This window comes from Panicum virgatum, chromosome 1N (assembly GCF_016808335.1).
Source record: "Panicum virgatum strain AP13 chromosome 1N, P.virgatum_v5, whole genome shotgun sequence".
Lineage (NCBI taxonomy): Eukaryota > Viridiplantae > Streptophyta > Magnoliopsida > Poales > Poaceae > Panicum > Panicum virgatum.
Window position 1 is genome coordinate 35,655,636 of NC_053145.1, and position 24,276 is coordinate 35,679,911.

At 46.7% G+C, this 24,276-nt stretch overlaps 1 protein-coding gene and 1 pseudogene across 1 annotated transcript; both read left to right on the forward strand.

The window, feature by feature from the left end:
* The first annotated feature begins 8,656 nt into the window (after positions 1 to 8,656).
* Positions 8,657 to 19,522, forward strand: LOC120655701 (protein MICRORCHIDIA 7-like). Its single transcript, XM_039933661.1, has 20 exons — positions 8,657 to 9,071; positions 10,291 to 10,368; positions 10,480 to 10,514; positions 10,610 to 10,688; positions 10,943 to 11,035; positions 11,135 to 11,219; positions 11,469 to 11,544; positions 11,846 to 11,971; positions 12,101 to 12,199; positions 12,284 to 12,385; positions 12,653 to 12,811; positions 12,892 to 12,987; positions 13,723 to 13,774; positions 13,848 to 13,959; positions 14,063 to 14,133; positions 16,009 to 16,415; positions 17,096 to 17,193; positions 18,315 to 18,390; positions 18,837 to 18,959; positions 19,069 to 19,522. The coding sequence occupies exons 1-20, from the start codon at positions 8,657 to 8,659 to the stop codon at positions 19,135 to 19,137; spliced, it is 2,451 nt and encodes an 816-aa protein (XP_039789595.1). The 3' UTR covers positions 19,138 to 19,522.
* Positions 19,523 to 21,234: 1,712 nt separating this feature from the next.
* LOC120653476 lies at positions 21,235 to 22,743 on the forward strand (annotated as a pseudogene).
* Positions 22,744 to 24,276: the final 1,533 nt, after the last annotated feature.

Consider the following 24,276-nt stretch of genomic DNA (forward strand, 5'->3'; position numbering starts at 1 on the left):
CAGATCCCGGTGTGGATGTCTCAGATCAGCTTCTTGCCCTCGGGGATGGGAATGCAACATTGCAGAACGCCCAAGGGATTGCGCTTGTACAGCTCATCGTCAATCAAGACGAAAGACTTGGCGCGTCTGGTGATGCGCCGCGCTTGAGCGCGGTCCGAGGGTAGGACCCCTTTGATCATCCAGTCAAGGTACTGGGAACGCCAGTCTCGCGAAGGCAGGGCCTCGTCAATCTCCATCGCTTCAACCTCGTCCACCGAGAAGATATTGGTTTCTGTTTCCATGGCCTCGGACTCCACCGCCGAGGGGTCTTCGGTCGAGGGCTCGGTGGTTGCAACCCCCGAGGGTTCAGGTGCTGCTCCGGTGGCTTCCACTGGATTCTTGAAATCGACGGATGGCTTGGCGTGGTCACGGGCGAAGACGTTCGGGGGAACGGTGGTCCGCCCCGACGCGATCTTAGCCAGCTCGTCCGCTTCCTCATTGTACTTGCGCGAGATGTGGTTGAGCTCGAGCTCGTCGAACTTGTCTTCGGGGCGACGCACTGTGTTGCAGTACGCCTCCATTTTCGCGTCGTGGCAGCTGGACTCCTTCATCACCTGGTCAATGACGAGTTGAGAATCTCCCCGGACGTCAAGGCGCTTGACGCCTAGCTCGATAGCGATGCAGAGGCCGCTGAGGAGGGCCTCGTACTCTGCCATGTTGTTGGACGCCGGGAAGTGCAAGCGTACCACGTAGCGCATGTGCACTCAGAGGGGTGAGACGAAAAGCAGGCCCACGCCTGTGCCTGTCTTCATCACCGACCTATCGAAGTACATGATCCAGCAGTCTTCTTGGATCTGGGGTGGGGGCAGCTGAGTGTCATTCCACTCAGCAATGAAATCTGCCAAGACTTGGGATTTGACCACCTTGCGAGGAGCATAGGTGAGAGTCTCTCCCACCAGTTCCACAGACCACTTGGATATCCTACCCGTGACCTCCCGGTTGTGGACGATCTCCCCGAAGGGAAAGACGAGACCACGGTGACGGGGTGAGCCTCGAAATAGTGGCGCATCTTGTGCCGAGCCAGGACCACTGCATAAAGCAGCTTTTGGACTATGGATACCGCATCTTGGTTTCAGGCAGCACTTACTGATGAAGTACACCGGCCTCTGGACGAGCAAAGCATGTCCCTCCTCTTGTCTCTCCACAACGATGGCCGCGATTACCACTTGGGTTGTGGCTGGCACGTATAGGTAGAGGGGCTCACTATCCATCGACGGTGTTAGGATTTGAGCGTGAGTGAGCATTGCCTTGAGCTTGTCGAGGGCTTCCTGAGCCTTAGGGGTCCACAAAAAGCGCTCGGTCTTCCTCAGGAGCCGATACAGAGGCAAGCCTTTCTCGCCGAGACGCGAGATGAAACGGCTAAGGGCTGCTAGGCAACCCATGACCTTCTGCCCCCTTTAGGTCTTGGATCGGTCCCATTCGAGTGATGGCCGAAACTTTCTTAGGGTTAGGTTCAATGCCTCGCTGGGAGACGATGAAGCCCAAGAGCATGCCACGAGGCACCTCGAACACGCATTTTTCGGGGTTGAGCTTTACCCCTTTGGCTCTAAGGCAATTGAATGCGATCCGAAGATCGGCTACCAGGTTGTCCGCCTTCCTGGATTTCACAACGATATCGTCGACATACGCTTCTACAGTTCGCCCAATATGATCCTTAAACACGTGGAGCATACATCGCTGGTATGTGGCTCCGACGTTTCTAAGGCCAAAGGGCATCGTGAGGTAACAGTACATGCCGAAAGGAGTGATAAAAGAAGTCGTGAGCTGGTCGGACTGTTTCATCTTGATTTGGTGGTAACCGGAATACGCATCAAGAAAGGATAAAAGTTCGCATCCCGCAGTTGAATCAACTATTTGATCAATACGTGGCAAAGGAAAAGGAACTTTCAGACATGCTTTATTTAAACCAGTATAGTCTACACACATCCTCTATTTCCCATTGTTTTTCTTAACTAGTACAGGATTAGCTAGCCACTCGGGATGAAATACCTCTTTGATGAATCCGGCCTCCAAAAGTTTGTGCGCCTCCTCGCCGATGGCCCGGCGCTTGAGCTCGTCGAAGCGTCGCAGGCGCTGCTTCACCGGCTTGGAGTTCAGCTGGATGTCAAGGGAGTGCTCGGCGACCTCCCTCGGTCTGCCAGGCATGTCCGAGGGGCTCCACGCGAAGATGTCGGCATTGGCGCGGAGGAAGTCAACGAGCACCACTTCCTATTTGCTGTCGAGGGTAGCGCTGATCTTCAGCACCTTGCCGTCGGGGGTCTTCGGATCGAGGGGTACGTCCTTGGCACCCTCGACAGGCTCGAAGCTGCCTGCGTGCCACTGCGTGGAGTCCATGGCCCTGTTCGCCATCTTCTCCAAGTCTGCGGCGAGGGCCTCGTCCACAGCTAGAGCCTCAGCGTGCTCGGGAGTTTGGTGCACTGCTTGGAGAAGCGGTGGATGTAGTCACCCAGGAGTTCCGAGGGCGCACGTAAGTGTCCTGGAAGTTTCCCACGAAGATCCTATCCAGGTCATCCCAGTCGTGGATCGGGCTCAAGGGAAGGCGCTCGAGCCATGTCCGCGTAGGGTCCACGAGGTGCAGAGGAAGGTTGCGGATGATTACGGCATCGTCTGTCACGCCGCCCAGCTGGCATGCCAGGCGGTAGTCGTTGAGCCAGAGCCCGGGATCGGTCTCTCCCGAGTACTTGATGAGGGTGGTGGGCTGACGAAAGCGTGGGGGGAATGGAGCAGTGTGGATTTCCTGACTGAACACGCGGGTGCCCAGAGGCTCCGGTGATAGACTCCTATCCTCCTCGCTATTGTAGCGGTCACCACGCCGAGGGTGGTAGCCGTGAGCCTCACCATCCTGCTTCTTCTTCTTGTTGAGGACGTTGCGGGCGTCGCCATCGTCGGCGTGTCCACGCGTGTCCTGGATGCGCCCTTTTGCAGAAGGCTTCTTGATACGATCATGCACCGAAGGTGCGTTTGCCTTGCCGCTGGATGTCTCACGACTGCTTTGCCCTGTCCCCCGGTGGAGTGTGCACCGAGGCTTCGTGGTCCTGCTGCGCAGTACCACCAGCCTTTGCCAAGGCCGCCGAGCACATGCGAGACGCAGAGTTCTCAAATTACTGCACTGTAGCCTACTCAATGAGCATCCGCGCCTCTTGGCGCAGGTTGCGACCCTCGGGCATAGAGGGTTCAGGCATCGCTCGGAGTAGGTAAGCCGTAGCAGCGAGCTTGTGGCTTGCCCTATTCAGGTCTAGCGGGTTGTCAATGTTGTCGTCGGCCAGGATCCGTTCCCGGGCGACACGCCCTACCGCTCAAGCACCTGCACCGCGCACGGTGCGCTCCTGCTCGAGGGCAGTGCGCAACTTCTATGTCTGCCAACGTTCCTCCTCGAGCTTGGCTTCAAGCTCTTGGAGTTGCGCCAGTTGTGCCTGCCGCACCACCGAGCTTGCCGAAGCGGCTGGCCGGGGTGCTGCAGGTACCACTGCTGGGTTTGCCGGTGGGTTTGCCGTGTTGTTTCTGTCGTCGTTCGGTGCGTCATCGATCTGCCCCTCCGCCAGCTCGACCATGAAGCACTCCTGAGTGGGATCGTAATCCCCCTCGCTGGAGTCGTCAGAGTAGGTGAGGCAGTAATCTGTTGCAGCTTGAAACAACAGGAAAGCTTTGCAGTCGCGAAGCCCAGAGTAGTCCAATTCCGGGCCTCGCAGCCACGCACGTAGACGTACCCCTTGTCTGCGGAGTCGGGGTAGGAGTCATCGGGTGGTGACGCGATGAGGTTGCGGATCGATATGAGGTGATGACCCGGCAGATCCTCATACGCGCTCAGGTTGGTGTTGACCGACGAAGCGTAGGTCGCAACGGTGGTGTGCATCCCGAAGGGAAAGGGTGACAGCGCAGCCGCGCCCTCCTTGGGGGGCACCGTTGCTGCACCTGGTGGTGGTGAAGCGATGACGTCCTCCGCCACGGCGCCAGGTTGCGACACGTAAGCCTCGACCCTCGTGGGGGAGCTAAGGCGCCGGGGCGGTGGAGCCGGAGTGTCGGGGTTGTCCCGGGTGGGAGGAGGTCCATGTCGTAACCGTTGCCGGTCGCGACGAACTCGAGACTCCCGAACCGGAGCACCGTGCCTACCGGTAGTAGGCGTGGCCCGGCTGCCATCTAGGAAACGAGAGGGAACAAAAGACAAAAGTCACGCAACGCTCCCCTACCTGGCGCGCCAACTGTCGGTGTCCAGACCCGGCGGCCTAGCACCAACTAATAACGATGCTGTGTGTCCCTAATTCTAGATGGTTGATGCAAGAGATAACACAGTAACGTAAGGATGTATCCTGGTTCTGGCCACGGGGCCATACGTCCAGCTGGGTGTGCGAGTGCACTATATTATCTTGCACCGGAGTGCCTGTAGTAGGGGAGTACAAGTGGGGCGAGAGAGGGAGAGAAGCTCCCAAGTCTCTTCTAGAAGCGAGGATGATTGAGGCAAGTACCAATATCGTGCTCAGGAGAGCATGTGTGTGTTGCGAGTTGTGTGCGTGAGGATGAAGATGAGATGGTTTGGGAAGGAGCCCGCCTCCTCCTTTTATAGGCTCAAGGAGGGGGGAGTACATGTCCGGGAAGATCTTTGAAGTCATCGCCTTCTCCCCGAATCGGGGGGTGCAGTGGTCGGCTACTGGTGAAAGTACACTGTGGAGCACTAGGGAGTATGGCATTGGGCGTGGCAGTCGTCCTGGGCAGCCCTTGGCCTTGCGGAGATCGCGTCGGTGTCCTGGTGACTCCTGTGGGCATCGTGGCGATTGCTTTTGAGGGTACCGTCCTCTGTGCTTGAGCTGGTGGAGCGCCGAGGGTCCTGCTGGCGGAGGTCTTGCTCTGGTCAAGGTCCGTACCACGTCCGAGGGTTTCGCCCATGCTTGCCGAGGGTTCTACAGTTGAAGAAGTACAAGGAGTAGGCAGCACAGCAGCGAGAGCAGTGCCAGGCACGTCCGCACAGGGCGTCGCAGGTTCCCGCAGGACCGGAGCAGTGCCGGGAATGGCGGTACAGTGGCCGGAGTTGGCGGACGGGACTCCGGTCACACCTGCTATGCGGAATTGTGACCTGACACCGGCTGACTCCGCGCTCTGCGGTGGAGTGGTTGGCATTAAATGCTTCTGTCAGTCGGGTGGGTGAGCAGATGGGTTGCTAGTTCCATCTGCCGAGTGGTAGCCTCGAGCGAGGCGGAGTTTCCCCTGAGCCGAGGCCCAGCGGAGGGTTCGTTCGAGGGGGTCTTGAACGAGGCGGAGTTGGCCTACTTTCCAAGGGTAGGTCCGCTACCCTTGAGCGAGGCGGAGATGTGGTGCGCCGCTGGAGGCCCCGGCGGGGAGACCTCGAGCGAGGCGGAGATTGTTCCACGGGTTCGAGGGGGCCTCGGATGGGCCGTACTGCGGAGCTAGGCCGTGGGCTGAGTGAGCGTTGGGCCTCTTGGGTGCCTGGAGAGGATCTGGGTGTTGTAGGAGAGATGCAGATGCTCTATGGTATCCGGGTGCAGAGCGACGGCGGAGTTGTCATCATTGGTGGCTTCGTGATCCACCAGCCGGTCCGGTGACTTCTTTCTCTCCAGGATCGCCGTGGAGTAGTCCTTCTTCCCCTTGGGATCGGAGGAAGACATCTTGCTTTGGTTCGCCATGGCTGTAGAGTACGTCGAGGCAGTTAGCACTGTGGGCCCGATTGCCTAATTGTGTTTTGTGTTTTTGAGGGCATCTTAGTCCCTAGGTTACGGTGCCCCTAATTGTGGTATCTGACAATCAATGAACTCCATTGAACGCCGGTCGGTCATGTACATCTATTGCCGCCTCATTTGGGTTCACGATTCATGTATATACATCGTTAGAGTGTCAAAATAAATCATTCATTAAAAAATATTTGAACTAAAAATAATAAATTAAATCGCTTGCTAACTAATTATATGAAATTTACATCTTTGCGATGGAATAGGAACTAATTAATCTCAAGAGCATGTGTTGAAATAGAAAAAAAATAAAGTAATTTGTTCAATAAACAATATTAGAACTAAAAATAATAAATTAAATCACTTTTTGACACTCTTCAGCGAATTTTCTTACATGATTGATTCATTTCAAAACAAATTTGGTTTCCTTGGACCCTCGCTTCGAAAGAAAGGAGAGCACCAAATCAGTTCTAAGATTTGTGCCTCTCTTCTTTCGGAAAAGGCCTCAGAGGAGGCCATGCAATTTATTTCAGAAAAAGATCCCTATATGCATCATTAGAGTGTCTTCAAAATTATATACAATTTGCAAATACAAAATTTGAACAAAAATATATATTGCAGTCAGGATTTACAATTCATTTGTATACATCATAAGAATGTCAAAATAAATCATTTATTAAATAATTTGGAACTAAAAATAATAAATTAAATCTCCTTATGACACTCTTCAGCTCATTTTCTTACATGGTTGATTGATTCCAAAATAAATTGGGTTTCCTTGCGCCCTCGCTCCGAATGAAGGGAGAACACCAAATCTCTGATTCGGTGTTCTCCCTTCTTTCGGAGAAGGACCCAGGGGAGGCCATGTAATTTGTTTCAGAAAAAGATCCATATATGCATCATTAGAGTGTCTTCAAAATTATATACGATTTGCAAATACAAAATTTGAACAGAAATATATATCGCAATCAGGGTTACAATTCATCTATATACATCATTAGAGTGTCAAAATAATTCATTTATTAAGCAATATTGGAACTAAACTAGAATATATTATCTCACATGCCTAACAATTATAGTAAAATAATAGTAAACTAACCAAAATACTAAGTACATCTAAATAAATAATTATCTGATGCCTAATAATTTATATAATAATATCAACTAAATCAGGTGCTAACTACATCTAAAAATAATTATCACATGTATAACAATTAATATAATAACTATAAATTAAATCGGGTGCTAACTACATCTAAAAATATTCATCACATGTATTAACTAAATCAAGTGTTAACTACATCTAAAAAATTAATTTGCTCAAGCATGGAGAAAAAATACTAACCTTTGAAACAAAAAAATTGAAATTTTTTCTCTCCCCTCGCTTTACTCAGCTGTCATGAATAGTGAGTTCACGGTAGATTGGAGAGGGGAGGGGCTAATGTATTTATAGAGGCGGGCCAAAGGCACCAATTGGTGCCACTGACCGGTGCTAAATATTGTGCATGGGCACCGACTCATGCCACCAACTGGTTCCTTTGCCATGGGCACCTGCCGGCACCGGTACGCGATATGACCTGGTACCATTGCTTGCAGAATGGCACCGGTGAATGCCACAACCCGGTGCCTATGTCGTCATGGCCATTTGGTACCGGTTTGAGGCACGACCCCGTGCCTAAGTTGCAGCATTGGAACCGGATCATGCCACGACCCAGTACAAAATGCCTCATGCTGTGCTCCGCACAGGCCACGAGTACCGTCCGATGTTGCAGTTGGTGTTGATGCCTCTCATCAGTATCGGTTGCAGGAACACCCGGTACTTTTAGTCTAGATTTTTGGTTTATTTTTTGTAGCGGTCATTCTCACTCTCCATCTGTAACATTATCTTTGGGCAGTGAGAAATTCGAAATAAAGAATGTCTATTAGTGAAGAGGCTGTTGCAAGATATTTTTTTACCGAAATTTCTATTCCTATAAATTAGAAAAGATATTAAGAGTCTTTTCAAAATGCTCTTAAGAGCTTTCTTTCACCTTTAGACAAATTCACACATCTTCTACCGGTGCATCATAACAAACAAAATTTAAACATCTTCTACCGATGCATCATAAAAAGAAAATTATATAGGTTTAGTAGGAGTTCGATGGGCCAGCGGCTGTAGGAGAGCACCGCTGGATCCGCCCCTCGCTGCGCGCCCTCTGGCTCTTGTCATGATGTCATCGTCTCAGCGAGTGGGGGCCTGTCGTGCATGCGCCCACGTGGCACCCAGGCGCTGTCCTGTCAGGCCTCCCTTTCCAGGCACCTTTTTAGGCCTCGTTTTTTTAGGCCTCGTTTGAGACAGCTTCGCGTACTGTACAACAGTGTAGCTACTGTAGCATGAAGCCGGAGAAGCTCCGCTTTCCAGTTTTGCCGGCTTCTCTTTCCACTCAGGGGTGTTTAGTCACCAAAAATTTTTACCTCCCATTTAAACGCATATATGAAGCACTAAATATAATTAAATAACAAAATTAATTACACAGTTTGGATGTAAATGACGAGACGAATCTTTTAAGCCTAATTAGTACATTAGTGCATGATTAGCCATAAGTGCTACAGTAACCCGCATGTGCTAATGCCGCAGTCAAAGGCCTCAAAAAATTCGTCTCGTGGTTTCCAAGTGAGTTCTGAAATTAGTTTTTTAATTAGTGCCCGAAAAACCCTCCCGATATCTGGTCAAACAATCGATATAACCTTTGATCCAAAAATTTTCACTGACTAAACACCCCTTCAGTTGGTAGTACTGCGAAGACGTTTCAGCTTCGTGCTACAGTACACAGTGTCGCGCTGCTCTAGCGCGAAGCTGAAGCTACCTCCGACGGAGCAGTGCCAAAGGCGCTCTTAGTCTTTTTATACGCTCCTTGCTTGCTCGGCCTCGCAGTCGCAGTGCTAGCAGCCTCGCTACCATGGACCCCACCGCCGTGGATCCCGGTCCCACCAACCGGCGCGTCGCGTTGACGCCGGCCGGAGTGGCCGGAGGAGGAGGGGGAGTTGGCGGTGATGGAGCACTGGAGGTGGTGATTGATGTGAGCAGCAGCGACACCGACACGGAATCCGACCACCCCGGCGGCGGGGTCGGGAAGAGGCCGTGGCTTGCGGCGGGACGAGGCAGGGGCGGCGGGGATCGAGAGGAGAAGAAGGCGAGGATCTTGGCCGTGGGCTCTGCGGTCCCAGCCGGCTTCCTGGAGCCCCTCCAGCAGGGGAGGTTGCCGTTGCTCCCGGCGCCGCCGCCGGAGAGGACCGTGACGAAGCAGTTTTGGAAGGCCGGCGACTACGACGGCAATCCGCACCTGCTTGCCGTGGAGGCGGCGCAGCATTCTGGTAATAATCGTCCGTTCTTTCTTCCGCTAATAAGCTCCCAGCGTTATCTGCACAGTAGAGGAGCTGCAGCGCAGGGTGGCGGAGAAAAGTTTAATGTAGTTGGAGCTCTGCTACTGCACTGCATGTGGATTTCTTTTCCAGAAAATAACTTTATAAAAAGGAACGTGCTTGTCTGTTCTTTCTAGGAGCAGGTTTTATGGTTCAGCCGGCAGCAGGCGAAATAAGCGCCAGCGTGGAGGAGCATTAATTGCAGCCGCATGCAGCAGCAGCACATGCAGGCAATGGGCAGCTAGCGCAGCAGCTGCGCAGCCAATAGGAGCGGCATGCGCGCCTCTCAACCCGCTTCAGCCGGCGCTTGGCACACCGCCCGTTCCCCTCTCTCTCTTCTTTTCTCTTTCTGACAGCGGGGACTTTTCTGACGTGGAGGCCCAAACCGCCCGCTGACCTGGCTCCATAATACCTGCTCTAGGATATTCTTCTGAGCATGCACGTAGTTTATCATGACCAAGGTTAACCTAACCGGTGGGAACCGGTCCGGTTTGACCGGTTACCGGTCAAACCGGTCCGGTCCGGTTCCGGTTCCGGCCGGTACCCAACCGGCCAAAATTCAAATTTTAAATTTGAATTCAAAAAATGAAAAATTCCCAAAAAATTCCTAAAAATACTTCAAGGTGTGATGAATCTAATGGTGTCAAATTTTCTCAAAAATTCATTCATTTAGTATAGTTTGTGGGAATTTAAAGTTAAATCAAAAAAGAAAAAGAAAAAAAATGGGCCGGCCCATGAAGGCCCACCGATCAAACCGGTCAAACCGGCCGGTAAACCGGTCAAACCGGCCGGTAAACCGGTAAAACCGGCCGGTAAACCGGTTGCACGGGAGCTTTTGAATTTCAAACCGGTCAAACCGGCCGGTAAACCGGTAAAACCGGCCGGTAAACCGGTCAAACCGGCCGGTAAACCGGTCGGAACCGGTTGCACGGGAAAATTTGAATTTATTTGAATTTGGATTTGAATTCAACCGGTTTCCACCGGTAACCGGTCAAACCGGTCCGGTAAACCGGAACCGGAGCCCGGCGGTTACCGGGAACCGGTTGGGAAATAAAACCCTGATCATGACACGCTCTGATCTGATACTTGGCGTGGAGGCTCTTTTATCTTTTGTAAATAATATGACCTGCGTGCATGACTTTTCGTTTGTTCTGTAATTTTCTATTGTCAGATTCTGGAATGGAGCATGTCCGTGTGCATCCCAAGTTTCTACATTCCAACGCGACAAGCCACAAGTGGGCTCTAGGAGGTACTTGCCATTTCACTTCTCTTGAAATGCATGCCCAAGCAGCGAGGCGAATTTTTTATCTAATATTCTTGGCTACTAGTTCTAAATTATGATGCCCTGGCTGATTCGCAGCTTTTGCCGAGCTGCTGGATAACTCTCTTGATGAAGTATGTATACTTGACAGGAAATGGGGATCTGTTCTTGTTTAAGGTATCAATTAGTCTATACTTGTGTGCTTACTTGGTGCATGTTTCTCTGCAAGGTCATGAATGGAGCTACATTTGTGAACATTGACATGATAGAAAATAATAAGGATGGAACTCGGATGCTTCTCGTTGAAGGTCTGAAGCTATCTCATCTTGCACGGTTGAATTGACGATTACATTATCTGATTTGATAAGGTTCTGGATGCGCACAAATGGTCTAGGCAGCAAAAACATCTTTTCATTTTGATAAACCATATGTATTTCTGTCGCATTCAATGTAAAATGTGCTTCACTAAAGGTTCATCCTAAAGATTATGAGTGTAGCGATGATGTTGCCTATAATTATCTATCTTGTACCTGATATTCCTTCTATTTTAAATTGTTGGTAGACGATGGTGGGGGAATGAACCCAGATAAGATGCGGCACTGCATGTCCTTGGGTTATTCTGCAAAGAGCAAAGTTAAGAATACCATTGGACAATGTAAGTTTGGAGGGAGGAATAAAATATGATTGTTTTGAATCTGCACATTAGTCTGTTGATCACAGCATAGATTCAGTTTGCTTACTCTGCTCCTTACAGATGGAAATGGTTTTAAGACAAGTACAATGAGACTTGGTGCTGATGTCTTAGTGTTTTCACGTAGTCGTGGTACTGAAGGAACAAGGTTGTATTCATTACCTTGAAATATGGCAGAAGTGTATCTTATCACTAAGTTTATGTTACCATACCCACATGCGATCCTGGCCTATGCCAATTTGAAGTAATTGCAGTAAAATATTATTAGCTTTTACTAGAATAACAAGTACGACTGAACTTCGCTTCAGTTATGTTCTTGATACGATATCTTGATTTATTTTCCTTGTAAAGCTGATAATGACATCTCCCCCTCCTTCCTTTTATATTTGCATAAAAGGACTACACAAAGCATTGGGATGCTATCATACACCTTCCTGAGAAGCACCAACAAAGAAGATATCATTGTTCCTATGGTAAGCTCGATTTTACCATTGCTTTGTGACCTGCATCATCTTTATGTTAATGATAGTTGCTGTTGCTTTTGACAGCAGCTTCGAATAGTCTACCGAGTAATTGTGACAGCAACAATTTTGAATTTACAACAATATGGATGGATTATTCTTGTGTTGCTTATTGAACATTATTTAACTCAAGGTTCCAATGAATTCAACATCTGAATCAACCCTTAAGTGAAGAGTGCAAGTAGGGTTGTCGCATGTGCATGGTTTAATGACCTTTCATGGATGCAGTGATGTTTGTGCAAAAATCTTGCAGATCGATTATGAAAAAGAACAGGAATGGGAAAGGAAGGCGCGCACAACAGGGACTGATTGGCGTATAAGCTTAGAGACAATAATACAATGGTCTCCTTATTCCACTGAAGCAGAACTTATCCAGGAGGTATATCTAATGTTATTTGATCATTTGATGGCTGTAGATGTAGCTATTTTTGCAACTATTTTAGTCTTCCCATATTCCAGCAGAAGCATTTATACATATTGTTGATGGCTGTATCCTGCTTTTTTGTAGTTTGGTTCCATAGGGGAACAAGGAACTCGAATTGTTATATACAATCTATGGGAGGATGATGAAGGAGAGTTGGAGCTTGATTTTGATGCTGACGCAAATGTAAGTGACAACAAGTAACTAGTTGACAAGTGCATATCGACAAAAGGTAGATAACTGTAATTTTTGTTGATGCTTGAATTTCAGGATATTCAAATTAGAGGTGTTAATCGAGATCAGAAAAATATCCAGATGGCAAATCAGTTTCCAAACTCCAAGCACTTCTTTACTTATAGACATTCTCTAAGGGTAAGTTTCAGATGTATTTGTGCATTTGTGCCAGTCAGTTTCATCTGTGTGGAAACGATTACTGTAGTTGTGTGTCATAAACTCAATCGGTGTAGGCACCCTTAGCTACAACTGTTAGAACAAATATTTGGTTCACTTTACCCACATTTTACATTTTTACTGATGCACTGTAAAAACAGTAAAAAAGGTAATAGGAAAACTTCTATACGAAAGAAGAAAATGAGTGCTATGGTTCTGCGAACACTAAATTTTGCTTCTTCCGTGCAGAGTTATGCATCAATTTTGTATCTTTGGCTCCCGGATAACTTCCGAATGATTTTGCGGGGAATAGAGATTGAACACCATAATATTGTCAATGATCTGATGCTAAAGAAGCAACTTACTTATAAGCCAGCAATGGCCAACGGATTTCCAAAGGATACACATGTAAACACTATGAGCTTTGTCTTATAGTTTTTTGTATAAGATGTATAAGGATTGTAATAACATGTCTCTCAATTTTTCAGATGGCTGCTACTGTGACAATTGGTTTTGTTAAAGATGCCAAACATCATATTGACATTCAAGGGTTTAACGTTTACCACAAAAACCGCCTAATAAAGGTATTCTATTACCATTCCCATATATATGATGTTTACTCTGAAGAGATTGAGCTTTATATCCAATTAGAAGAAGAAGCAGGTGAAGTATCTGTTTTTTAGTGGTCTTGCATTTACTCCTAGGGTGTTTTTTGTTTGCATAGTGTTATCGCTGCCATCATTGAGGACTTGCAGCAGTGGTCTCTTGCTGGGGCTCGAGGAGTTTCCCACCTCCTCGCTCTGGTGCCACCAGTTGTTTAGTTTTTTGGTCTAGTTGGTCTGGTCCTTTCTTCCCCCTTTTAGGAGATTAGCTAGTTGTTTGTACGGTGTGGGTTACAGGCCCCAAATTCTGTAACACTGGGTTTTCTCCCCTCTTTCTTCCTTTTTAATATATTGATATGCAGATCTCTTGCGTGTTCGAGAAAAAAATCCTCCTAGGGTGTTTCCTTTCTGGTTTGCAGAATGACATCTTCATGCCCAGAGGATTACAAATTATGTAGCTAATTAGTGGAAGGTTCACACTGTTTTTTCATGAGTGGACACCATTATGCTCCCTTGAAGTTGACCTTTTTTAATCCCTTCTGTTTCTTCTTGGCGTGCAATGCTTGTCACCCCGTGCTTGTTCTAATTGGACTCCTTTGGTTCCAAGAATGCGCATATGTTCCAAGAATATGCATATGATCGTTTTAGGCAATACTTTGTCTAAATGAAAATATTATTTTTCTAGAAAATTATGATAAGTACATTTTTTTCTTGTAGCCTTTCTGGAGAGTATGGACTGCTGCTGGATCTGGTGGCCGTGGTATTATAGGTACGAAATCCTGTTGTAGGACACCTTTTAGGGATGCAATATTTCGTATTTCAGTGATTGTTCTTGTATGTAGGTGTACTAGAAGTAAACTTCGTAGAGCCAGCTCATGATAAGCAGGACTTTGAGCGCACAAATTGTCTAGCAAGACTAGAAGCACGACTAAACAGAATGCAGAAGAAATATTGGTTTGTTTTGTTGTCACTTGTCAATGCCCGTTTTGTGATCACCTAGCACATCATATGTTGTGGAAACACTTCTGTAATCCTCATATGCATTATGTTTTTTCAGGTCAGATAATCGCCATCGAATCGGTTATCGTATTGATAGTGAGAGCACGAGTTCTGGGACAAGAAAAAGAGGTAGGTGCATTTGGATGGTGCGTCCAGGTGCATGTGCCATTTTTATCATTAGATAATCCACAACCTAATAAAGAAAGTGGTTTGAAAAGCGCCAAAAATCATTCATATCATTCTGGAATCTGGATAGATCATTTGTTTTTTTCTTTTGTGAAACATGGTATGGATGCAGACGCTCATATACATGCACGCACGCACATCCCTATGAATACACATACGCAACCCTACCTCTATGAGCACTTTTGAGAGACTAATCCATTAGATCTTGAGATTAACGAAGTCACCATAGGCACATTGGTATCGATGGATGCATTGCCTATCACTGAAAGGATAACGCTGGTTAATTCCTGGAATAAATCCAGGAAAATGTGAGCACCCGCGCCAAGTTGAGAAATCGAACCCATGTGTTCAGATTCCACCAGAAGAAACCTTACCAGCTAAGCTACGCTCATTTCGCATTTGGATAGATCAATTCCACTCACCACATTTCACATGTACACATATTCAATGGTGTAATCATTTAGTCATTTGCATTTTGAATCTTCATGGAGAAACCAACTTTATCTTATAAACATGCAAAAATGGGAATGAACGTGACAGAGATGAGGCTGAGGTGGGCCTATTCGGCAAGCAGAAGCAGATGGCAAAAGAATCATGTGCCGAGGTCATCCTAGAGCCGGAGCTCTCCAATGCCCTAGCTGCCCGAGCTCGCTATCATGCTCGCTCTCCATCCACCGGGCTCCTGGCTGCCCTAGCTCCTCTGGGATCTGAGCCGTGGTGTTAGAGCCCGCCCTCCCGCCAGTGGCCACTTGAGCTTGCCCTCCAACCATGCCACCACAGCTCGCCCACACCCTGGCTGCCCCCGGCCACGATCCTGCGGCAAAGGAGATGGAGAGGAGACATTGTTCAAGTGGGTTCAGCAGGTTGCTTCATTTTGCGTGGACAGGACTGACTCGGATATCAAGGGAATATTCCTTCGAGGGATGAACCCAACCCCTCTGGTTTTTATAACCAAACACCTCTAAAGTTGGGTCTGACCCAACCCAACCCAGTTAGAACCTAGAATGAAATACATGCTTGGTTTCATGCCAATTGAATGCTGAATGGTCATCATGTGGTAGCAACTAGATATTTCTTGACCTTACTGTTACACACCGATGATTTTATCCAATATACAGCACAAGAGCCTTTTTACCATCCTTGGAGACACCACTAATAATTATAAGTTGGGGTGGTACCGAGATTTAGTGGCACAGGTATATGATGTACATTAAAGTTATGATTTGGTACATCATGGGAACCTAAAAATGGCTCACAATGCTTAAAACAATATGTGTAGGTCACTACCATGGGAGATACTGTAATATCAAAAGCTTAACATTATACTAATGGCCTGGAGTATCTGGACAGTGAGGAAGATCAGATCTCCAATCACATTGCTCCAACCTTGAGGCAGTAAAGGCCAAATTCATCTATGAGTTTGCCATGCTTTTGCACAGGGCAAAGATCGATACTTCCCAGATTTACCATCTGGCTAGAATCATTTATGCAATATAGTCTTCTCATTTCCTTTTCTCTTCTTTTTTTTTGTTGTTTTTCACTTCTCTGTACTCTTCTTTCAATATATCAGTCAGCACTCAGCATGGGCTTGCCCCTTCTGTTGCTTCCAACAGAAAAGAGCTTAGAATTAGGTAAATAGTAGATATGCAGTGGAAATCTCCAAAGTTTAGTTAATGGTGTAACATGGTCTTGTTTGCACTACAGAAAAAATTGTCCTCATTGAGGATATGTCGTTCACTCAATTGCTGTTGTTTGATTAAACATATTGTTTGTCCTTAGTTGGGACATATAGCTAAGGTGATGATACTGTACATGCAGGACAGTCTTCACGCCGATTTGAGAAAGGTTCCCAGAAGTCAATTTATTTACAAAGAATCAAAAGTGCTGACAGATCATGTTCTGATCTAATAAATAAGAACATTGATGCAAGCATGTCATCCCCAGTAATGACCAAGCCTAGTGCTCCTAATAGGGAGTTGTCTTCAAGAACTCCCCAAAGAGCTGAAATGTCTGCAAGTACCATAAGACCTGAAAGATCGGTTTTGCATAGTTTGTCAAATACAAGTGATGGCGATACTGAGATTGCAATTACCCCATCCAGATCAACTTCCCCTACCCTAAGGACACCTGAAAAATCCTTTCGTAAGGTGAATACTAGTTTGCCTTCACCATCGCTCGATGGAGTAAAACGAAGTGAGAGGATTGCAGCGAGATACCAATCGAAGGTAGTTTTTCTCTCCCACTTTTATCTTCTTTTGCTTCAATCCTTGGCAATATTAGGTAAACCATTGTGCACACTTGCACGCTAATCTATCTTTCTATGACTAACATGTACAACTTGTGAGAGTGCATGGCCTGATATTCAGTAGCTTTGGGACCCAGAAAAAAAGAAAGGATACTATATATACAGCATTGCTCAGGAGTACTCAAAATAAAAGGCAACAAATAATAAGGGCTCATTTTCTTCTACAATCATTTACTGTAAGATGGAAAATAATCAATTTTGGATAATACGAGGTCTTGGTTGTGCTCTTAGTTTTACCTCCTATGTAACAAACTAATAATATTTTCGAGATACCCTGTGCTAGCAAACCAATTGGCTAAGGTGGCAAACTTGTACAGAGAATTAGATGTTGACCACAGCAAACAATTCGGTGATAAAACTAAGGAACCGAAGCACTAAGCAGGTTTAGTAAAATATATTGTATATTGAAGTCAGGACTCAGGACTTGCTGGAATAGAAAATTTAGTCCCCATTAATTTCAATAATGCATTAATGCCGCATACTTGATTTGAAAGTTTTTACTTGTTAATGGTAGTACCAGCATCGTGCGCAAATTGCATTGATCTATTCTTAATTACGAAACCAATCATTTATTCATACTTTCTGGTGTCTGCATTACAGGAAGCAAATGTAACAACTAATGGAGAAAGGCAATCAAGTGTTGACGCTGAAGCTGTTATCAATCAGCTGAAGGAAGAAAATTCATCGGTGAAGGAGAGGTAGATGTTAGAAGTGCTTTGTCCACTTTTATTCACTGAAAATCTAGTCAAACCCTCCCCTTGACTTGGTTAAGGTTAACTGGTTGATTATTCCTTTTGTTTGTCATTGTTAACTTCTCATGTCTTATTAACATAACTTTGACTACTATTTAGAATTTATATTAATATCATAATACGTATTAACATAATTGTGCTTCTATAGACAAATCTCATAATATAGTTCTCGAAGTCCCATCTATATAGATAGGTGTATACATATTAGTGGCTTTGAAAGTTGGATGCCGGGTTCAAGGATGACACATGAAATGAAAAAAGAATGGGAGCTTATGTTTTATGCCTAAACTACCCTATGCCGCTTGATAGATTTATTGATGTCCTGTGTTAAAATCGTTATATGATCGGTGACCATTGAAACTATCATGGCCATCTAAATTTCTCTAAAAAAACCCTAAATTCAACCCTAATATTGCTCATTACTGAACCAAAAATTGCCTAAAATTTAGTTTTTCCTCATTAAGTTTTTGTGTGAACTGATCAGTGGATCGTACTCAATATGTTAAATCAACCTTTGTCGGTTTTGGTTTCCAGTGAGTTGTTTTTCCTGAATGGATAATATAGGGTATGCTGTGCCAGTATAGTGAATAGGAGCTGGGTAAACAGGGTGAGCTTGCTCGGTGGTGTTTTTGTTTGGACTGAACTTGTATGGACCCTTTGTCCTATTGCAATGCATGTGGACTGGGGCTTTGTCCCTGGGCTTCTAAAAGCAGATTGAATTAACACAGAAGTATTAATAAATAATTGCAACCCAACCTGTCACAGACTAGGGTATTGAAACTACTTTTAGTGCTTCATGGTGCATAAAATAGGAGTTATTTATGATTGGTTGTTGAAGGAGAGGAAATGATAGTGAACTGTAAAACATTCTAACTGTATTGCGATAGGCCCAGAGGGGCAAATATATTACATGAGAGAAGATTCTAGACCATATTGGAGATTACCTAAACTACCCTTGACCCATACATCATATTACACTTCTATGCTTAACATTTTTTTTGCGGGTAATCTATGCTTAACATTTAACAAGAACATGAACATGTCCTTTTAATTCTGTTCCGTTGTAGAATCTTGATGGTGCAGGAATCATTGTCAAGGGAACTGCAGATCGAGCGGGATAAGAATAAGTATCTTGTCGAGAGGGTAAGAAGCTTTAAGATTCGTTAGTTCAAATTCATGATAGTAAACCTGGTCTCTTTTTCCTGTATCTTACGTGCATTACCAGTTGTCTTTGAGTCTATTCATACTAATGTGTTGCATTAATGTGTTGATGGTATACTCATTTAAACAATTATTGAAGGTACTGTAAGAAAAAAAACTACAGATGTAAGTTTTGGTACCTAGCAACAGAAAAAATTGAAAATGTTTGTCGGACATAATTCAGTGTAATTTGTCGGCCCCCTCTATAATTTCTTTACAACATCCCTGATTGGCTGATTCTACCAGCTTGTCTGTAGCAAGTTTTCGGTGTTGCATCTTGTTTATTGATTGCATATCGCTATGGAGTATGATGCTAGTATTTTCGGGTGGGCTTGAAAATCATCTAGAACTCTTTAGTGACATGAGGAAGTTTCATGTTCTGTTTCCAGCTCGAGGATGTGCAGAGACAACTTGATACTGCAAAGAAGGAGCAAGAAGCAACGATAGAACTCTTTGCAGAAGAAAGAAATTTCCGCGACCGAGAGGAGGAGAACCTAAAGAAGAAGCTCAGGGTTAGTCGTCGGAACTGTGCATTAAATGGCGGCATAAAAATTAAGCTGACTCTGCATTTCAGATTCGCCTATAACTATAAGCCGCTCTTATATCTATGGTCTGTTGCAGGATGCCTCTTCCACCATTCAAGACCTGAAGGAGAAGCTCAATACTGCTCAGAACTGCCGCAAGAGATGAAGGAGTAGAGGAAGTAACTTGGCAGCAGTAGCGCGCATGTATGGGCATGCCATCTCTTCTGTGAGAAGCATGGTAGCACAAATAACGTCGAACTGGTTGTAGCCGGAGCAGCTGTTAGCAGTAGCATAATGCTCTGTGTATGTTTTACACCCTGTTGCTAGATGTGCATGTATATATGATGTAGGTGTAGTACGAGAGCTCAAGTGCTACTAGCTGGGTACGAACGAATGGGTTCATGCCTTCATGGTAGAGATCACCCGGCGCGTGTGGTTGCTGAGTTAGACTATAGCCACTCCCTGGCAACCCGGCATGTACTTGCTGTACATCTTCGCATCAAGTGCTGTCCACTTTGTTGTAATATATGCTGTTCTGCTTGTCGTGCTGACTGCTGCTGTTCCTGTGCTAAAATTGCGCCATAGGCCCATAACACAAAGGGGTAGTGATGAATTGATCGTGTCTCCAATCCTTCATGGATTTCTTGTTGCCGGGAGTGCCCATACTCTTTAGCAGCCTCGTCGTCCTTGAAGCCAGTGACAGTTAGGGGAGACCAGAGGAGTTTGTACTCCCACCTCCAAGGTGTCGTTGGTGGCTGCCTTGTGAGGTTAGTTTACCATGGGGGGTTGGTTTTCATCTTCCACCGTTTCTAGTGGTTTCCTTCCTGTCGCCCGGGGTGGCTCGTCGTCTGGTGCGCTGGGGTTGTTGGTGATTAAAGCCCAAGATCTCTTGCTATTCGACGAGGTGATGGCCATTGGTCATCTTGTTCGGCCTGTTCGTTTAGCGTTCATGAGGCATGTTGGTGTTCCCGATGTACTACTCACGATGCCGCTGAAATTCTCTAATGTCCTTCATCGGGAAGGTGGTCGGCTTCACGGGCGCAGTTTCGACCGTTGGCGACGGGGACGACCGGGAGGAATTTGCAAGAACTTGGTTCTAATTTATTTTACTTTCAGAGTTGTCTTTGTGAGTTATGTGATCTAAACTATCAGAAATTTATCTATACCTATACCTATTTTTAAAGCAAGTAAGATTTCTACCTAAATTTTTAGTTTGGTCCGTCTTGTGTCATTGATAGGTGGGTCTTAGTCCATCCCGTATACAAATCGGACCAGCCCTCCGTCACCGATTTGATCACGTAGATCCCTGCAAATTAACGAACGGATAACTATACGTATTCGATACTTATATCAACTCTGTCCGTAGTAACGCATAGATATAAATGCCTAGTAAATAAAGATAAAAATATGCATACCCTATTGCTCCAGAACCTTCTTGGGTGGGGTCAATCGCCAGAGCAAGAGCAAACACCGAACCAGTCAACCATGGCCTTCATATTCTTGAGAAAATTACAATTATAGGACACCAAATAATGTGCTTCGCAATTGTAGGACTCCAAACATTGACTTCGCTAAAATGATCTTTCAAATATTGTCTCATTGCTATACATGACATTTGAGGTGTTTTAATCAATCTAATATCCTAAAATACATGTATTTTGACCCTTACAACCCTTTTGTCCTTGTGCCCTATCATCATGGCCTGGATCTGGGTATGTGGCGTCGCATGATAGCCTTGGCTGGCTGGCCGGCCGCCGCCTGCCTAAGTCTGGTCGCCGCCTGGCCAAGCCTGGTCGCCGCACGTGCATGGGTGGGCATCGACCAATGCACGCAAGACCAGAGGCCACTAGGGCTGCGGCGCATTGGCCCTCCATGGCGAACGGGCGGGCATCACTTCTTCGGGCGGCGAGGCATCGGCGGCGTTCGGAGGAGAGGAAGATGGATAGGCGGCGTCGGCCGTCGGCGTCACGAGAGAATGAAAGAAAAAGAGACGTCGGAGGAAGATGAATCGGTACGTCGATTATAGGGCATAAGGGCGAAAGGGTTATAGGCAGGGCCGGATCCAGCGTGGGGGCAAGGGGAGGAGAGGAGGAGGGAGAAGAAGAGGAAAGAAGGGAGAGAAGAAGAAGAAAGGGGGGCGGGAGGAAGAAGAGGAGGAAGCAGCCCCTTGCCGGTGATTCTAGCCTCCGCCACTGGTTATAGGGGTCAAAATACATGTATTTTTTGATATTATATTGATTAAAAGATTTTAAATGTCATGTATAGCAAAGGGACAACGTTTGAAAGGTCATTTTAGCGAAGTCAATATTTGAAATCCTATAATTACGAAACACATTGTTTGTTATCGTATATTTTCGATTTTCTCCATATTTAGGGACCAAAAAATCTGTTGGCCGACCATGGTTCTTCAATTCAATCAAGCAATCTGGAATTCCAAAACCCCCACCGGAGACGGAGAAGATAGATGTCCAACTTCTGGTGGCACCGTGGTTGGAGCCCGCTGGGCGGCCCCTGCGGCGAACAGCAGCCCACGTTCAAGGTGTTCTGCAAGGCCGTCGAGGGGCGTTGCCTCGCCGTCCGCGACGACGCCCTTGTTCTCGTCCCCACCGACCGCGCCGACGAGCACCAGCACTGGTTCAAGGACACGCGCGTCAGCCTGCGGGTCAAGGACAAGGAGGGCGAGTCCGTCTTCTCCCTCGTCAACAAGGCCACTGGCCTAGCCGTCCAGCACTCCCTCCGCCGGTACCATCCGGTAATCCTCTTCCCTTTCTCCTCTGTTTGCTTTGTGCGAAATCTTGGATCTTTGAGTCGTTGGAGAATGTAAACTGGAACAATGTGTTTGAATCGTGGAGTTCTTTAATTTCGAGCTCCTTAATTTCAGGTGAGGCTTGTGAAGTTCAACCCGGAAGACTTCGACGAGTCTGTGCTGTGGACGGAAAGCGGACACTTGGGCAGGGGCTTCGGCTGCATCCGCATGATGCACGACATCAGCTTCGGGTTGGACGCCTTCCCCGGCGACGACGACGGCGCCGCTCTCTTCCTCACGGAGTGGACCGGGGGCGACTTTCAGAGCTGGAAGATCCTCTACTGGAACGACCAGGCTAATACCCCCCTCGCCGGGCTTGAGGCAGAGCCCACTTGCCGGATCTACTGCAAGGCCGACGAGGGCTTCAGTGTCACAATCTGCAATGGGACCATCCGCCTCGCGCCCACCGACCCCAACGACGCGTACCAGCATTGGATCCAGGACGAGAGGCCCGGGAACATGATCAAGGACGACGATGGCTACCCTGTTTTCGCCCTCGTGAACAAGGTCACTGGCGACGCCATCAGGGGCTCCAAGGGGGATGACCCCTTTACAACGCTTGTGCAGTACAACCCATTCTACCTGGACGACAAGCTGGGACATGGGGCATGGCTTTCGGTGCATCCAGTCGGTATACAACGCCACCCTTAACTTCGACGCCTTCCATGGTGAAAACATCGTCATGCTATCACATTGGTGCGAGAGTGACAACCTGCAGTGGAAAATTGTCCCCTATGTTAGGTAATGAATCTAACAAAACTTAGCACTGACTTAACCAGAATCACTAATCCAAAGAAGATCATCTCTAGTACATTAACTAATGTGGAATAGATTAGATTTGGTCTTATACCAGCAGTAGTGGTGTCCATGACGGTGCTGGAGGTTGGTGTAGACGTGACGACGTCGACGGTGTTGACGGCGTCGGGGATGAAGCGCAGGCGCTCCTTGAGGGATTTCTCGGGGTAGCGGCGTCCTTCAGGGCGCCAGTGGCACTGCTCTGGACGTGGTGCTCGTGCTTCCGAGCCTTCCAGCGTGCTTAGCGATCGGTTAGGGTGGATGGCGTGAGAATCACGAGAGTTTTTGGGATGGATCAAACCACATGGGGTTGACCCTCTATTTATAGTCACGCTGTAGGCCCGGGGCCGAGCCCAATGGGCTTAGGATTTTGCCTCCCGATCACGGCAAAACTGGACTCGGGATTTGTTTCCCGAGTCCGAGATTTGGAGAATAGATATCCCCTCTGATTGCGTTGGTTAAGGGTTGACCGAAGTCAAACTAACAAATCCAACATTCTCCCCCTTGACCGAAGATCAACAACTTAAACTTAAACTAATGACTATTCGGCCACTGACTTAATTTAAACTAAACTAACGTTCCTCCTCAGTAAGTCAGTAAGTACCAGACCAATACGTCATCAGCAGTACAACGGCATACTGGGACAACATTACCCATAGTCTCACCAAGAAACCTTGTCAGAACTCTTATTCTTAATTGGGGAAATTTAATGGCCCTGAACCAGGACTTGATCCAGGCTACCCACCAGACCCATGCCTAGGACATGCTTCTGAAAGAGGATTGGTGGTAGGCCTTTTGTGAGCGGATCCGCAATATTTTCTTTAGTACTTATATGCTGAATCTTAAGTGTATTGTCCCGGTTTCTATCTTTCACGACACGATACTTAAGATCTATGTGCTTAGAAGCACCACTTAGTTTATCGTTTGCGCAAAAGAAAACTGCAGACTGATTGTCGCAGTACATTGTGATAGGTCTCGAGATGCTATCAACAAGTCTCAATGCCGGTATAAAGTTCTTAAGCCACACTGCCTGTCCCGTGGCATCATAACATGACACAAATTCAGCTTGCATTGTAGATGCAGCCGTTACACATTGCTTACCACTTCTCCATGATATCGCTCCACTTGCTAGTGTATAAATATAACCGGAAGTAGACTTCCTATCATCTTCATCACCAGCAAAGTCAGCGTCAGTGTAACATTCAACCTCAAGGTTATCAGTTCTCTTATATGTTAACATGTAATGTTTTGTGCCTTGGCAATATCTTAATGCCTTCTTAACACCTACCCAGTGAGCCCATCCTGGATTAGATTGATATCTGCTTAGTACTCCGGCCGTAAAAGCCAAGTCTGGACGCGTACAGACTTGCGCATACATCAAGCTTCCAACAGCTGATGCATATGGAATATTACTCATCTTACTTCTTTCAAAATCATTCTTAGGGCACTGACTTCCATTTAGCTTATCGCCCTTCTGCAACGGAACAGGTGACGTGTTGCACTTATCAAGATTATATCTTTTAAGTATTTTCTCAATATAAGCTTTCTGAGATAACCCTAGTACGCCTTGGGCTCTATCTCGGTGTATCTCAATGCCAAGTACATACGAGGCTTCACCAAGATCCTTCATATCAAAATGAGATGAGAGGAAATTCTTAGTCTCATGCAACATGTTCTTATCGTTGCAGGCTAATAGTATGTCAT